A 17809-nucleotide genomic window follows, 5' to 3' on the forward strand; every position below is an offset into this window, starting at 1 on the left:
GTATTACTGTAATGAAAAGAGCACCAGTTCTGAGGGGGTACACATAGGATTGCAATATTTAGTGAAACGGTCGTTGTACACTTAACTGTATTTTATACCTAGATAACCTAGTAGGTGACTCTATTAAAGAGACCTTGCCCTTCTCATCAAACAGGATAGCCTTACAGTAGTTATATCCTACTGTGCTACATACTCAGCAGTGCTAATTACATGCTTCTAGTTTTGTTGAAAAATAAAATTGAATTGTAACAAATCCCTGATGCAAGATACTTTGAGCACCTGCAGGAAAACGTCCATGTAAACAGCAATACATGATACAGTACACTTTAAATAACAGACAAGACAAGTCCTATACCTTTTTGACAATATACTGAACAGCTTTATGCTGAAGCTAATAAACACAATCAGAACCATAATGCACACTTTCTTGATTTAAGACGCTCAGAATTAAGCCACATAATTTGGGAAGAAACTGTAAACATCATGCCTGCCTCACAACAGGTTGACAGTGTGTGATCTCGGCGAGAGCTGTTACAGCAGGATTAGAATCTACACTAACTAGTTACACTCAATGCATGAGAACTATCACTGGCTGTGAGGAAAGGATAAAACACACCAGTACAGGAATCTCTGACCAGTGTGGATTCTGGAGATACTGTTTGTATCTATTTTTCAAGTATATGAAGCACCTACTGTCATAAGATCATCAAAACTTTAATGTTTTGATCAGCTTATTGCTTTTACTTCATCTCTTCCTCATGATAAAGAGGGAAAGATGATGGTTAGGCACAAGCATGGAATCACCTTTCTTTCTCAGTCACTAATATTGGCCAAAAATGTGTATTGTTTAAGCAAGTTCCTCAGATGAGAGCAGCAGTTTCTAGAGCTGACTTCCTATTCATGGAACAACTGCCCTTACATGTAACTTAGTATTTTTTACTTGTAAGAGGAATATGGAGAGCACCCTCTAAGGTCTTACAGATTGAAGAGAACTGAATGTTAAAAACTGCTAAATCGCAAACCTCTTCCACCCTGTGCTGATCCTACCTGATGTAAACAATGTAGCTGTATGTCATTTTTTACATGGAATATGGTCTTTCAATTCCCTGCAATGTAGTCTGTTCAAAGGGGTTGTCTCCTCCTAAAGGTCAGGTGAAGAGACTAATCACACAGAAATGACTGAGAGTTGAAATGCCACAGAATTCAAGAACCACCATTGTCGGTTGTTTTTTTTTAAAAGGAATTCCAGTTCCTTACATTGGAATTTAAGGGGGAAAGAGATGGATTGGTAGGGACATCTTACCCTAAGACAGCTCAGCTAGACTATTTAGGCCCTGTCCTGTGCGACACAAATTTTCCTCCCCAGTGCTGTGACCTGAGGTGATGTCTCCACTCCCTTAATCCTGAATACGGTCCAATCACTAAACAGACAGAGCGCGCTCTTCCCACCCAGAAAATACTCAGTACTCACAGCTGCAGAACACAACTCTCTGCGCTTTTAAAGAAAGTAAAAGGGAGACTTAAAAAGCACAATTTGCTTAAACTGTGCATGATTAAAAACACCACTTCATGAAAGATAAGGGTACGCGTCCCATTTTCCCCTCTGGATATAAAAGGATTATGAGATATCCAAATATTGATGCATCAGTAAAAAGTATACTGCTGCTGTTACTACTACATTACGATTTATGGAATAAAATTAACGCCCCAAAGAAATCTCAGCAAATGAGAAAGCAATTTGTCAAAAACTGCAAGAAATGGTATACATTAAATATAAAACTCATATACAAAAAAGGGCTAACTTTTTTTTAAAAAGTTCGGACAGTTCCTTAAAATTATCTAGTTCATTGATTTGAGCCTACCACACACTTACTTTGGACTATAATAAAATAACTAAGGGAGATAAAATACTATTAAAATGCTTCAGTTGGAGAACCGAGGTACCGATCTTGATCACTGCATTAAAACTGCAGCATGTATGCGTAGCCGAGAAGAAACAGCTCTTACGCACTGCTTCCCTCTTCTTCCCGTGTCATGCCAGCACTGAACTCTGGAATCTGGTCTGCAAAGGACTGTGTCATCCATTGTCCATTAGGAACTTCACCGAAGGACGACCCCTCACAGTACTGTGGATTGCTTGCTGCTAAAACAAACAAAAAATAATAAAACACAGTTTTTAAAATGCAGTTGATACCACTAAGTATTTGTTCGTAAGTCATGGCTTACAGACTGAATGCCCCAAGCACTGCACTTTACCGGTTCCATTTGAAGAGAAACTGCACTGTTCACTTTCATATGGTGCACGATCACAGTAAGCTCCTCCATACGCTGCTTCATAACCTGGATCATACTTTTCTTCTTTGACAGCCATCTTTTTAGCATCCTCTGTCGAAAGAGAAGACCTCAAGTATTAATATTCAGAACAAAAATGATCAAAGAGCATTTTTATCAGAGAACACTTGAAAAAACAGCCACACATTCTACAAGATAATTCCTGCTCCCCTTACATAATTAAGACTGTACTAAAAGGAGAGTGGATTCTGTAATTCTACACCACACGATTTAGAGAAGATGGCACATCTGTCCCCTCCCCTTAAACTCTTTCTTTCTTCTTGCTTGGGAAACTGCTAGTTGCATTGTACTCTACACTACATTTTAATAAAGGATTAACGAAATAACCACTATACCTTGTGCAAGTTGCAAGTCAAATGTGTACTGCACCTCCTGCACCTCTGTGTTTGGTGCGATGCCTTTCAGTTGGTCCCTTAAGTCTTTCAGCTTTATGTAATAATGAACTTTGTCTTGTGCACGAGGAAACTGAGCACATCTTGCACTGGATGACGGCATAACGTAGCAGAGCTTGAGACAAGAGCAAGAAAAATAGCATTACTGGTCCCTGAGCTATGTGTTAATATTTAGTGCATTGAGAATAACTTAACAGTTAAGCTCACAGTTTTAACCCTTTGTAGAAACTTCAACTAATGCCACAGGAGGTTGTGGAAGAGGATAAAAGGAGTCTTTCATTTTTCTTGGCCAGCTAGATGTCTTGCCTTAAAGAGAGGGGCCAATTACCAGCTGCTGAAGCAAGGACAATTTTCACCAGTTGTTTATGCGCTGTGGGAGAAGCTGCAACAGTATGTGTTACAAGAAGTGCAATTTACAAGTGTATGCCTGAGAGTGGAGCACACTTGAGAGCTCCCTGAGCAAGCAGAGCTCTGAGCCAGAAAGTTCACAGAGGAGTACGTGACAGCATGCCAACACCCCAAACCAGTGAGGGAGGCATAACAGGTTAATTAGCCTGGCTTCTTCGCCAAGGGCGCCTGCATCACACTTGCCAGGGTTTGAAACACCGGAGTTAGCGTGGTTGAAGCTAACTTCAGCATCTCTATCTCTGCCAACAGCCCTAACTAAGGACATAAAGTTAGTTCAGGAAAAAGGAACTGTATCCAATACTTTTATTACCATGCAGTATTTAAGAACAAGTACTAGTAAAGAGGACTATTTATCTTTCTCACAAATGCATCTACTGCGGAAGTTTTTAAGAGCTACTTAAGAAGCAAGCACTTTATCACCAACAGTTCCTCAGGCTCTGATGGCAACACTTCACCTTCAGAGAAGGACAGCTTAAACCGAGCTTAAACTTGCAGCCCTAGTAGCTTGGGATAGAAATAAAAACAAACTTTTGAACTGACAAGGTAATGAAGCTTTGGAATAAGCTACCTTGGCAGGTAGTGTAATTGCCTTTGCCTTAACCTGTTTATAACGACAGGTTAAACAAACCTATTTGTGATAATACATAGCTGGTCTCTTGAGATACCTTCCAGCATTAGATGTCTGACTAATGCACTCTGCATCAAATTGCTTGCTTCATCTTAAGCGTCCAACTTCATTTCAGGCTGCAAATCAGCTTAAGAAGACTAAGTCTGATGGAAGTGCTTGGGCATGCCCAGATCCAGTAATGCTGTAGCTGTAGTAATAGCGCAACGATGGACTTGCTATTCTTCCTCCCCTGCTATGGCACTACTAGCACCATGGTCGTGTTTGGTATCAAAAGTTCAGTAATACAAACATAGAGGGAACTGGACACAGAAAATCAGATGAAAGTAGATGACAGTTACCATAAAAGCATGTATGTTTTATTCATATTTCAGATAGTCCTCAGAGAACGCACTAACCTACTAACCATAATCCACCATTTCCCAAATAAAGTCTGCAAGTCTGAAGCAGCTGCATTAAAGATGTGCCTGAAAATTGCACTATTTCCCTTTCTCTATTTAAGTAAAAGCCCTTTGCATCACTTGTATTTTCGGCAAACTTTGACATTATTGTGTGTGCAAATCCTGAGACTTTGTTAGTTTTGAAATACTCAAAATGGAGTGACCTGTTTTTGTTTCTCAGTATCAATACTTACAGTTTCTGTATCTGGCACTTTGTGTGGCTGCAGTCCAAATTCCAGGTTCTTAACTTTTATTCCAAAAACTTCTTTACTAAAAATTTCATAAATACCTAAAAATGAAAAGAAGATAGGATAAGTGGACAAAAACAAACAAACAAAAAAGGCTACTGACAGACAAATTAATTTAAAAGTCAAGGTTCTCACATTTTCCATTGAAAGCTGCTATACGAGGTTTATACTTCTGTAACTTCTGCATCAGAATTCGACCTCCTTCCCGAAACTCTTTGCTAAAAAAGAAAGTACTCAAAATTATAATCACAACTATTAATTCATTAACAAGTACAATATTCCCCCTTGTTACCCTACCTGGAGAGGTCTTTGCTTCCAGGTGTTGTCCTTTCAACCATGTTTGTAAATCCAATCCCGTATTTATGTGGCAAGGTGTGGTCATCCATATGGTTCAGCTGTTCATTACTTAGACCAGACATGAACAGACACTTCCCTGTGAAGCAGGAAGATACACATTTGCCTTTTTCTAAGGAAGAGAAAACAAAACCAAAAAACCTTCTCGACTATCAGAGTACTGGAATGCTAAAGGGAGAATCTATATTAACAGAGCATCAATTAATTTGGGAAGACTATTGCCCTATCCAGAAAAGTTTAAAAGAGCCAAAATTACTTGTATCTACTGCAAGAGGATAGAAAATTCCTAGTGAACAACAGGAATTCCTCACCATGATCCTGTGTATCGAACCCAGTCTTTTATTCCAAAAGTTCAGTACAGAGCTTTAGATTTTGCTATTCACTTAAGCAGGGAGGGAATGTGACCAATATGGATTTTCATGGGAAAGAACATGGCAAACACAATGTGTCAGCTTTCTTTAACAACCTTGCCGTTGCTTCTCCTTGCACTGGGCCTCTCTGACAGAACCCATTGACATCATATATTCATATTTAGCATATAAAAGTATAGTTTGGGTGATGCGCACTGCCAATCTCTCAAGCACAAATTAACCACAGCTAGCTCCTAATGATTCCGCAAAGTTACAAACACATGGATTTGTCAGAGCATGCATATCTGGTCTGCTTCTCAGTATAGGAGGGTATTAGACTGGCTAGTCTGCAGAACGCTATAGAGAAATAACCCAAGCCTGGTTTACAAGTCTGCTGAACACCAGAAGCATTTTGGCTGGAGTATCACAGGGCTGTGAATTAGCCCACGTGGGAGCTCCATACTACCACAGCTGGAATGGCTCCCAGTATGCAAACCAGAGCATTTCAACAGAGTTCAGGTATGATTTTTTTTTTTATGAGAACATGCTGCAGAAAATGTTACTTAAATGGGAAAACACCTAGGAAAAAATATCTGTCTGGCGAATCAGGTATGCTCGACGCATATGCCTGCTGGGAAAGGGCAATGGTTCTTGCTTTTTCATCAGTTAGAGAGCTTGTTTAGAGGAGATGAATAAAGGCAAACAGAAGAGGGCCTGCTGAAATGCATTTTTGGGAAAACGTGTGTAGTTTTGTATCAGAAATTGATGTCTATTGACTTACCCTTGATAACTCAAGTACTAGAGATGTAATTTTTATTCCTTATGTTGTATACTAATACACCAAGAAATACACCTGTATTTACATGACAATTCTAAACCTGCATTGAAAGTCACTGATTATTCATTGTTTATTCCTTCTTATTTATGGTATTTTACCAAAGTAGTTATGGGATTTAAATCACTCTTGGATGGTTAAAAGGAAAATCCCTCTCTGCATCCAAAAAAAGAAAGCAAAAACCAAAACCCAAACCAGTTTAATTAAAATGCCTCAAGTTCTAACAAAGTTCTGCAAATTCTGTAAGAAGAAAGGAAAACAAAAACGTACAAAAATGGTTTCCAGGTCCAGGGTAATGATGTCCTTTGTAAGCTGCCATCAAGCCAGGGTTTATGCCAATCTACAAAGATACCAGTCCATTTTAATGATGAGAACGTGGCTTGCTAGTCAGGAATTTAATAAAGTTACAGTAAGGACACTTATTCAACTCTCTTTAAGTTACTGTCAATAAACAAAACTGTGTTAAAATGGTACCTTCCATCATTTAAAAAAAAAATTGACAATTTTATAGCAGTGTCTCATTTAGATGTGCAATGTCAAAAGAGCAGCTCAGTGTGTTTTATGGCCACCGGTGTAGCACTTCCAGTAAATAAAGTGTCAAGTAACGGTCTCTCATGACTATGTATTATACGGAAGCCTTAGATTTCTCAGAAATTAGAACAATGTTAGCATGATTTTTAACAGAAAATGCAAAGCAGCTCTACACACAGGAAACAGTTTATATACTTTATCTTGCAAGATCTTGCCATATAAGCAGTATAAGTAAGTAAGCAGAAAGAATGTAAATCATAACCAGTGAGTACAGACTATTCACTTTTCTACCTAATCTTATAACTGCAAGTTACTTACTATTACAATGTCCAGATCAAAGGTCAAAATATCAGGTAAAGTCTTGGTCAGAAGTTCAGCTTCAGATACACCATTGAAACGGTCCACTTTTCTTTTGACTTTAAAAGTATCTGTGATCTTTTCTTGTTTGCCTTTTGACTTGGCTGATTTTTCTTTTTTAGCAGCAGGCTTTTTGGGTTGCTTTGGCTCAGTTGCTTTGGCTTTTCTTTTCCTTCCTCCTTTTTTAACTTCTGAAACATACAGCAAATACCCTTTTTGTACATTTCTAATGTTGCAGTGTGGATATTCAAAAAGACTGAGCTAAATGTATGGGTACAAAAAGAAATCAGACAGATAAATTTACCTTTGAGATTCATTAATTTAAACAATTATCAGATGAATCTTGGTTTTGCAGGCTTAACAGAACTAGCTTGGGTGTATCTGCTCCACAGACACACACACGCTACTAGCAGGCAACTACGCTGAATTAGGATACAAACTGAGAATAACCTCATGACTAGGTTATGTTGTTTACATCAAAGCTTAGGTTCCGAGGAATGTGACTGTAAGTTCTAGTCTGCTGTTCACACTTCAGCTTCTAAATATGAAAGTTGATTGTTACAGATTACATAACATGTTGAAGGAACAGAACAGCACGTCAAAAGCAGAAAGTCTCAAGGATTACCTACAGTGTAAGGTATAAGCTCATCAGGAACACAAACATACAGGCTGAACACTACATAAACTATTCACAATTTACTGTTTACAGAATAGATACTGTCCAGTGCACCATACAGCTAGGTAACGAGACCTTCAGGATCTCAATTTGAATGAATTACACCGAACATTAATTTTTATTTACAAAATGCAAACATGAAGTAGTCACTGTTCACTCATTTAAAACTTCCTCATCTTCTGGCCCTTAAAGCTTAGAGATTCAAGCAGCACAGGTACTGGTCACGACATGACCACCCAGTGATTGCTCTCTATCCTGGTTCATTAATGTCAAGCTGCAGAACACAGCTTGAAAAACATGAAAACATATTTAACAGCAATCAGCAAAGAGCCAAAGTAATCCATTACTTAAAAAGTGAGACTTCATCTCATTTTCAAAACTCCTAGATGAAAATCTCCCTCACGTAAGAAATAAATACGGTGGATACCAGGGCAGTGCTCTAAGTCTGCAAACTTTTTTTGGGCTGTTCTTGTAAGAAAGCTGAGTGTAAACAAAAAGGAGGACAAAAGTCATGTGAAATTCCCGCCGCATCATTGCAGCGACTGCTTTGGAAAGCCTTAAGTAACAGTACTCGAGCTACAGTCTAGCTACAATGAAGAAGGGACTAGAAGGGTGCAGACTTGGTGAGGCACATAAGCAGCTTTTCTTTCCTACCCCTTGAAGAGTTAGCAGGTTTTTCATGTGACGGCAAAATGCCACAGATACTCTGACTGCTCCGAGTTGGATGTATTTCAAACGAGGCAGGATAATGTTCTCCTAACTCTCATGCTGATCAGGGACCTACCAACCAGACACTGTCATGAAAGATGAACAATGCCAGGGCAGCCTTTCAGAGGATAATCCTAGAAATTTTACTTTTTTCATTGCATCAGGTGGCTGGACTCCATATCTTTGCCTTTCATATATGCTCCTGTAAATTTCACACACATATTTGGTAAATCTTCAAGCCCTGCCTTTGAAGGCCTTACTCATCTTCCAATTCTTGCAAAAATATTAGGGGACAGTTTCATAATGGAAGATTACGGTTGTCCAAAGATACTTGAAAAAGTGCAGTCAAACACTGCTCAAGGTGACATCGTGTCATCCAATAACAAAGCTGCAAAAGAAGCTGAACTACATAGCACTTGAGATGCATCCTAACTGTAGTGAGTAATACTGTGAATAAATTGAGCAGTTACAACTATTTTAAACTGAAGGTTTTCTTCCTATGATTTCATCTGGCCATGTATTACAACTAAAAAAAAAAAAATAATAAAAATTAAGCTTATCAAAGGATGCACTTAAACAAGCAATGTCATTACATGATCTGGCTGACAGGGTACTTTGGTACAGACAGCTCTAACCTATATCTAAATATTAAAAGCAAGACAAAATTCAGTGTGTGAATATTTGCTACAGAATCAGAATTTAACCATGGCAGGGATCACTGCCTTTTTATGTGGTAAAGAGCAAGCAGAGTAACAGAACAAGGGGTGTTTTCTTGGCATGGTTATTGTAGAGCCTAATTGTACAAAAACCTAGTGGGGGAAAAGAAAGGCAGTGTACAAGTGCATAAAGCACAAAGTCCTGTCATGTACAGGACACCTTCCAGAATTGTTTGTATTTGTTTAAATAAGCCTCACTAAACCCAAACAATCCTTAGTGTATATAATTCACTATCTGTGAGTACTACAACACACTAAACCACCTTTTAAACAAAAATATTTTGAATAAACAGTATTGTACTGTACTTCTCTTGCAGAAATTAACAAAAAAATATCTTGAACTCAGACTTTAAAAAGAAAACTTCTCTAACATAATATTAAACCCCATAAAATCAGTTAAAAATTATACATTTATCTATTGAGACAAAAATCTGCTTTTCCTGGAACAAGATAATTTCATGAGATAGAACAATATGAATACTGTCACCTGAGTTTACTTCTTATCTTTTTAATTGTCTGGTAAAAAACATTACTGAAAGAATAAAATTAATCAATACTTCCTCAGAAAGCATCAAGAAAAGGAAATCCAATATGTCCAAAGAAGCAGCTTAAGACTAATAATTTTCTTCCCCAATCAATTACTAACGTTTCAGCTCACTTAGCACAGCCCAGTCAAACTACCTTTTGGAGGCTCCTGAGCAATGTTTGGCTCTGGAATGCCCTCTAGAGTCGGCTGCTCAGTCATGATTTCCATGTTAGGCGCTGCAGTCATCATCTGATGGAATGGGAATGTGTAAAATGCTTGAGCTTGCTGAAGATACGCGTAGTATCTTAGAAAGGGAGAAAAAAAAGAGATGTTGTTTATCAACAGTTTAGAAATTTAGTGACGTACAAAATAGACTGTGAACATCAATCTTTATCAAGGCTAACATGTACTGCGCTTACATTCTCCAACAACTCTATCAACAAAGCAGTAAATTATCCAAATCCACTAAGCAGTCTGACTGCTTAGCTGGTATCAGGTGATATTAAACCCAGTATTAACAGTAAAGTTCTCTCGTGATCCCTGTAATGTGGAAGAAACACAACATTTGCAAGTGAAGCGTACAGCTTGTCCCTTCTTTTCTGAAAAAACACTCTGTAGCACACATTACCAAGGCAAACTGTCTATCAAACGTACGGACAATTTACATACAACACAAGTGAGTTAAAACTCTTTGGACTTCAAGTTTCCCAAGTTTCAGATTCTCTTAATGTTACATTAGTTACTTTATCTGATATGACACAGAAAGGATGAATCATTCTTGACTACAAAGCATTATGAATACAGACAGCATTAGTTACTACACACATTACTAAACAGCTTTAACAAACTGCGTGGCAGATAGATGTTGTCCAGTTACCTCACACTGGATCCCAACACAAGTACTGCACTTATTCTACATGGAAACGTTCACACACACACGCAGATTCAGTCTCCTTCCTTGCACAAAGACATTCTTCCATATACAGCTCTTTTGCTCCACACATTTATTAGTCACATACAGCCCTCACACTCCAACACAAACTTCTGCTTCGTACCGTCATGCCCTTCTACCTACACAGCCACCTTCTTGTCCGTAGATTCTACTGCCATACAAGTACATACAAAAGATTTCGTGAACAGTAAATTTTCAGGAAATAATTTTATCATCTCAAAGATATTCATAAAAATACCAAGTAATTTTTAGATATATATAAATTTGGCCAAGATTGGCTATTTGGCCAAGAAGGCCAATGGCATCCTGGCCTGTATCAGAAATAGTGTGGCCAGCAGGAGCAGGGAGGTGATCGTTCCCCTGTACTCGAGTGCTGTGTTCAGTTTTGGGCCCCTCACTGCAGGAAAGACATTGAGGTGCTGGAGCGTGTCCAGAGAAGGGCAACGAAGCTGGTGAAGGGTCTGGAGAACAAGTCTTATGACGAGCAGCTGAGGCAACTGGAGTTGTTTAGTCTGGAGAAAAGGAGGCTGAGGGGAGACCTGATCGCTCTCTACAACTACCTGACAGGAGGTTGCAGTGAGGTGGCAGTTGGTCTCTTCTCTCACGGAACAAGCAATAGGAAAAGGGAAAATGGCCTCAAGTTGCACCAGGGGAGGTTTAGATTGGATATTAGGAAAAATTTCTTCACTGAAAGCATTATCAGGCATTGGAACAGGCTGCTCAGGGAAGTGGTTGAGTCACCATCCCTGGAGGTTTTTAAAAGACGTGTAGATGTGGCACTTAGGGACATGGTTTAGTGGTGGACTTGGCAGTGCTAGGTTAACGGTTGGACTCGATGATCTAAAAGGTCTTTTCCAACCTAAATGATTCTATGATTCTAAATATCTCACAAGAAGGGACCATTCTCTATTATGCAATGCGTATTTAAGAATATTTAGGAATCCCACTGTAAATCCGATTTATGCCAGAACAGCCCACAGTCTTGTGATCAGGCCACTGATTTTGGACCAAATACCTTGCCCTGAATGAAGGAGAATAAATTTGAATGTAGGTCTGTCTGATTCCTGGGGAAGTTGCCTAACAAAGTCATGGGAGATTTTCAGAGTACAGTAAATACCTCAACCTCCCCTGCTGGAAGAGTTCCATTTCATATAAAATACTTGTGCAGTTACTGAATCAAACAAAACTGATCTTCAGGTTTGTATTGGGAAACACAACCAAGACATGTAGAATCCAGTTCATAATGTAATAAATGCTTAATTACACATAGCAGAAGGACGGAGTGAGTAAGAGAGATGTGAAAGCATCTAACCCAACACCAGATGTCTTCTTGTAATACATGCCTTCTTATTTTAGGCATATATAAAGTCCCCTTCTTGTAAAGGGAATAAAACTCCCTTTAAACGCAGGAAAATTTGCACCAGATCATGGACAACTCCTCTAACCACAAAGTAAAGAGATGAAAGAGAGTTTCTACATCTACCCCTAAGCTTCATATATGTTTTTTAGATCATTTTTCTTGTACAGGTTCAGAAACAGAATTTTTTATTATTGGTGTATATATTATGGAATGTTTAAATAAATATTTTCCGTTCCATGAGGAAAAGGTAGTGATTTAATCCCCCCTCCAGTTCACACTACAAATGAAAGAAAAGAGAGAAAAGAAAAAGACACGTCCACTAGGACAAAAACAAATATTAAATCACTTTCAAATCCACCTCCGCACACGCAGGCCCCCCCCGTACGCATACATGCGCACCCGTGTGTTTCCTAACACCCGGCCAGCCCCCTCCCCACCACAAACCCCGACGCCCCTTCACACCAGCTTTGCCTGCCCCCCCCCCCGATCATGGACCAACTCTCCTCCCTTGTCCCACCCCCTCATAAACCCACGCACACCCCTTCCCGTAGGTCCCCACCGCCCTAGGCCCACCTCACCGCGGCCCCCTCACCCCCCCCCGGGACCACCTCCCAGGCCCTTCGTGCCCAGGGCGGGCTCGGGGAACGGGGGGGGGGGAAGGGAGCGGGACCGCCACAGCCCGGCCCCGGCTCCCCCCACCGCCGCGGGGAGGGCGAGACGATCCCCAAGGCGAGGCCCGAGAGCGGCCCCGGGCCCCCGCCGGTACCTTCGCAGCTCCTCAGCCTCCATGCCCGGGCGCGGAGCCTCCCGGCGCCGTCGGGGCTATTGTCGCCGCCGCCGCCCCCTGCTGCCCCCCCCCCTCCCCCCTGCGCCTCAGAGCCCCAACCGACCTGCCGGGCAGCCCCGCGTCACGTGAGCGGCGGCGGCCAATGGGAGCGCGTAGCCGGCCGGCCGGCCTGACGAAGGCGGGGCGGAGGGGGGGGGCGGCGCCCCGCGAGCAGCCACACTTGGGCCGCGGGAGGAGGAAACGGCGGCGGCGACGGGTCGCAGGGCCGCCTCCCCGTCAGGGTTTCGGTGCCTACGCTACGTCTTATTGCGCGTCACCCGCAGAGGGGGCCTCCTCCGCGAGGGGCGGGCCGCGGCACCCCCGCCGCCATGCTGCGGCCGCCCCGGAGGCGGAGGAGATGACGCACGTCCGGCGCCGTACGTGTAGGTGAGGGGAGGGGGAGGGACGGGCGGCTTTCCCGCCTCTGATCTTCCCTGCGCGAGCCCCTGTGAGGAGAAGAGCGGGCCGCCCCGCAGCCATGCCCGCCGGCGTGCCTTGGCCCACCTACCTGAAGACGCTGGCGGCCAGCCTGCTGGCCATGTTCGCGGGCGCCGAGGTCGTGCACAGGTACTACAGGCCTGACCTTGTAAGTGCTGAGGCGGTTGACGTTGCGTTACTGCGGGCTGGAGGGTCTCCCGTAGAGCTTTTGTAGAGAAAGGTCTCTGGTCTTGACTGCGAAAAATGATCAGTCGCTGAAGAAGGAGCGACGAGGTAGCCAGGTCGGCTTTTGGGACCTGCCTGCAAACGGGCGACGTGGTACCAAAAATTAGAAAAAAAAGCTACACAGACTTCTTCAGAAGGGGTTTCTACTGGGGGGAGTTGGTTTTTGAAAAGAGCACGCAAAAGCGGCGAGAGGGGACAATACTAGATTTAAAGAGACTTTTTTTCCCCTCAGTAACGGAAATGAAGATGACCAAAAGCTTACGTTAGAAACCACGACAGACTGAGGGTCAAGACTATCAACATTACAGTCATAGAGAACCAAGCACCAACTGACACCATCCAGCAGGGATATTTAATGGTTGATGTGGTCTCTTGGAGGCCTTCTAACTTGTAAGCCTTATCTCCTCCTGCTCTTGTATACTTTTGGGGCTTTAAAAACACTGTGCTATACTGAAATCAGAAGTAAGTTTAAAAAATCACCATGCTTGAGCTATCATGTCAAAATTTAAGCAGTGAGGCTTAAGTCATTGATAGATCCAGAAGAATTTATGGATTTTAATCGTCTCTACTGTAGCCTTCATTACAGGCAAAGAGGCATATTTATACAAAATGATCTACATGTCCTTAAACTAGCATGAATTTTGAGGCGGTATGGTTTTTAGAATGTCATATGTCATATCTGATATCTTTTCCTTTTTTAAATTTCATGTCCAGCTTCAGTGCTTAATTTCTAAGTCGGAAAGGTAGAAGCAGTGAAACTTTTTCTTCTGTCACCAAGAGAAAGAATGCGTGGAAACTTCAGCTGGTGCTTTAAAGCAGTACTAGACATCTGAACTAAACTTACTTTCTTAAATGGCAAAAAGCAGCTTTGTTCCTTTAAACAAACTGTCCCTTCTTCCTTTATCCTCCTTTTTTTCAATTCATATTTTGCAACTTTGAAATAAAAGCTAAATTACAAGAAGGTAATACATTAATTTTGAAGATGTTTTGCATTTAGGAATTACACTGCTCAAAAAAAAGAGGGCAGTATTATCACATTTAGCTATAATGCAGTCTTTTACAGAGTATGCTAATTTACTGGTTTGTGAGTTTAGTTTTTCCTTCTGCCACAACACTGACATCTTTCTCTGTTTTTAACAGAGTATACCTGAAATACCTCCTAAGCCTGGGGAACTGAAAACAGAACTGTTGGGTCTAAAAGCAAGATCAAGCAAAGTTCAGACTTCACAACAGTGACCAGAATTTACTTACAGTATGAAAACCAGAACTGATAAAATATTTGTTCAACTGTCCCAACTGCAGAAATCCATATGTGAAATACTGTACTCGCTCAATATTTTTGTTTCCTTTAAGCAGAGTTACAGGCAGCATTAAAAAGAAATGTACGATGAATACTGTTGTTAAAAGTCCAACTCGTTGTGCGCCAAAATGCTTGTGACTTCTTAATCTTGATTGCAGTGTAAATATCCTTCAGAATAAGATGTAAACTCACATTGGCGAGTCTAACGGAATATGAAACTTTTAAGCTGATTAACAAGTATAGGAAGTCTAGCATATTGAAAAGTCAAGCATTTGTGGCCACTCATTAGCCTTAATAAGCTTACCTGTTCATCTGCAGTAGAACCCCACTTAGCTGTTAGCATTTCCCCCTTTTTAAACTTTAGTTAAACTTTAAAAAGTTTAAAGCTTAAAACTTCTAAAACTCAAGTTTTACTGGATGTAACCCAGAACGTGATGGCATATACTCTGATTGTAGCACTTCTTGCACTGGACTCTTCCTAATGCTGGCTAACTGCTGTAACAGCAGTTACATTGGCTTTCTGCCTGTATTAGTAACAGGAAATCTATACTGTAAGGCTGGGGAGGATCTTGCAACTTGGTTGTATTAGTTAAAATGGGACAAATACATACAGATTACACTGAAATTATGTGCGTTTGTACTCCATTTGGGCATCTTCTGTTCACAGCTACTTTTGATAGCTGTAAATGTACAAAACTCTGAAGTAACACATGGAGATCTACCTTTCAGTTGTGAAATAGGATTGCCACAAAACTCTCATACCAGGAACATGACACAAAGTCAACATCCTACAAAGATGGCACAACAACCCATTTTTCTATGGTATGCAGTAGAGCTTGTGAAGGTTGGGGATTGAGAAATCCCAATTTCCCTTGAGAAAGGTACCCAGACAAGGCACAGGCTTCATCCTTGATTCTCACTCAGGTTTAACTCAGGAAAGAAAAACCACAGTCTGACAGGTGACCCACTAAGGAAGGAAAAAAGCTCTCCCATTCCTACGGGCAAAGTACCTGGCACTCTTGTAATAGCAGAGGGATCCAGAAATGATCACTTAAAGCACTTTTACATCTGTTCCAGCTGTGAAGCTGTTACACTTTATATATGTTTATGTAAGTTGGTTTTCCTAGGATGAAAGATTTATAGTTCCTCTGCATGTGTATGAGTCTGTCTTGTAACTATTAGTTGATCTAGAAAAGGAGCTGATGTGGCATGAGATCCTCTCCTGTTCTTACATGCCATGTGGATGTAAGCCTCCACTTAGTATTAGTAGATCATAGGCTCTATATCTGAGAGACCTTTATCAATGACAGCAGTATAAAATGGCCTCAAGTAAATCTCAGATGTCAAGCCCAAATGAAGTCAATCAATGAGAACATCTTACTAGATCCAGTTCAACTACTTTTTCCTTCACTGTACCTAAACAAAGCTGAGACTGACAACCTTCCACCTCAGCACAAGATAAAGGTTATTGAAGAGACAAGATGGGGCAGTTCAGCACTGTTTTGTTCCTGTTCTAACTAGGGCAGGAACAGCAGTTTTCCAGTTACCCCCTTAAAGAACCAGGATTCACCAACCTTTACCCTGTTACACCCTGTCCACCTCTGTCATTATGTTGTTGACTTCCGACACGAAAGATGCATTTCTCCCTATTTTTGAAAGGCTTTTCAGATCTAAAGGCTGCAGAGAGAAGTTAGTGCTAGCTTCGCTTGGATTTCTAAATGTATCCTGTTGCTAATGGAAACTGAGCAACAGAGAGCACGTTTTACCCCAGCCTTTTCTAGCACTGAGGGAACCATTCTCATTAGTGCCCACCTAGGAACAGCAAAACCGACAATACACCAGCACAGCAGAGGTGACACCCCCAGAATCAGCGTGACTGCAGCACTGAAAGAAACAGCCTCAGTATGAGTGGGAGACACTTCTTCCGGCATTGACACCATTTGGCTTTACAGAGCTGACCAAAAAAAAAAAAGCTTACAACTGCATTTTGTGCTTATTAATAGCAAACACTTGTCACTCCAGGGTAGAGAAAGCAGCTGGATCACAGCTATTTTGCACATGATACCCTCAGCTGAGGAAGATGAAAAAGCACAAAGCATGACTCTCAAGTGTGCTCTTTATTTCTGAAATTGAACTAGATGTCATCCTAAAACCAATCAAGGCATTAAGAACTTCAGCTATGTAACAGAGCAAAGGTTGCTTAAGTCTACAAGTAGTGAACAAACATTAAGAATACTGTAGCAAGCAACCCTACACTTCCAATACTCTTCAGTTTGTTAGCTGCACAAGCACCCTTAAACATACAGTAGGCCCGAGCCATGTTTACTACTCAGGCTGGTCAAATAAGAGATCTAAAGGAGTGGGTATTGATGGTACACTCAGAAGCCTATCACTAGAAGTGGTATTTTAGGAAGTATTAAATCAAAACCTCAGCAGCAATTGATTGCTACAGATCACAAAAGTTGCACTGCCATCGTAGAGAGGACCATGCCTGAAGAATATGGTGCATCTGCCCTATTCAGTAACTTACTAACAAAGGACTGCTACTAAAGCTGCTGCTACACTCCAGGGTTAGACCACTCTGCATGCTCTAGTAACAAAAGGCTTTTACAGTGCATCTAAGACCACTACAGTGAGCAAAACCCAAAACAACCCCAAACTCCCTCAAAAACCCCAAAACTAAGCTCCCATTCCTTTTTTTCCAGTCTCAAACAGCATACTTCAATAAAGCCAACATCTCTATATAAACCCTAACACAATAACCACACTGATACATCGCATTTCTATTTATTGGATGGAAACAGTATTTGGGCGATATAGAAGCCGCCTAGTAAAAGTAAATAGAAAGCAAGTTCTTCAGGTCAGTGTTTAATGCCCTCGCCTATTAGAAAGTTTATTTTGCTTCAGATTACAGCACCTCAAACTTCACAAAAGTTCTGTCTGTGAAACAGAAGAACGGTTCTTACACAGTCACTATATAGAAGCACTACTCCTACATACTTCTTCCACAGAGGAAGGCAAAAAAACTTAGTGTAAACACTTTTACCAACCCCATGAAGGTGTTTCAAAGTAGACGCACCAGTGAGAAAATGTAGTGCTTCATCCAAACAGCACATAAAGCTAATATAATGAAGAGAAAGTAGTGCCTCCAGTTCAACCTGTCTACATTATAATTTGGTATCAACAGATT

General features: G+C 41.1%; 2 protein-coding genes across 5 annotated transcripts; one reads left to right on the top strand and one right to left on the bottom strand.

Moving 5' to 3' along the window:
• Window positions 1-395: 395 nt before the first annotated feature.
• Window positions 396-12847, bottom strand: TDG (thymine DNA glycosylase). 3 transcript variants are annotated; one of them, XM_075050958.1, is made up of 10 exons: window positions 12721-12847; window positions 9674-9822; window positions 6854-7083; window positions 6275-6344; window positions 4763-4898; window positions 4601-4683; window positions 4412-4506; window positions 2688-2859; window positions 2257-2385; window positions 396-2143 (listed from the first exon to the last, which is right to left on the bottom strand). In XM_075050958.1, the coding sequence occupies exons 2-10, from the start codon at window positions 9765-9767 to the stop codon at window positions 2004-2006; spliced, it is 1149 nt and encodes a 382-aa protein (XP_074907059.1). In that variant the 5' UTR covers window positions 9768-9822; window positions 12721-12847; the 3' UTR covers window positions 396-2003. The 3 variants fall into 3 exon arrangements, with proteins under 3 accessions (XP_074907059.1, XP_074907058.1, XP_074907057.1); XM_075050957.1 differs by lacking the exon at window positions 12721-12847 and adding an exon at window positions 12597-12692 and having other exon boundaries at window positions 396-2140; XM_075050956.1 differs by lacking the exon at window positions 12721-12847 and adding an exon at window positions 12597-12692.
• Window positions 12848-12949: 102 nt separating this feature from the next.
• UQCC6 (ubiquinol-cytochrome c reductase complex assembly factor 6) lies at window positions 12950-15244 on the top strand. Of its 2 annotated transcripts, none has more exons than XM_075050966.1 (2): window positions 12950-13242; window positions 14460-15244. In XM_075050966.1, exons 1-2 carry the CDS (start codon window positions 13135-13137, stop codon window positions 14553-14555), a joined length of 204 nt encoding a protein of 67 aa, XP_074907067.1. In that variant the 5' UTR covers window positions 12950-13134; the 3' UTR covers window positions 14556-15244. The 2 variants fall into 2 exon arrangements, 1 of the variants encoding a protein (XP_074907067.1); XR_012653557.1 differs by having other exon boundaries at window positions 13045-13223.
• Window positions 15245-17809: the final 2565 nt, after the last annotated feature.

The sequence above is a fragment of the Buteo buteo genome, chromosome 19, assembly GCF_964188355.1.
Source record: "Buteo buteo chromosome 19, bButBut1.hap1.1, whole genome shotgun sequence".
In the NCBI taxonomy this organism is placed as follows: domain Eukaryota; kingdom Metazoa; phylum Chordata; class Aves; order Accipitriformes; family Accipitridae; genus Buteo; species Buteo buteo.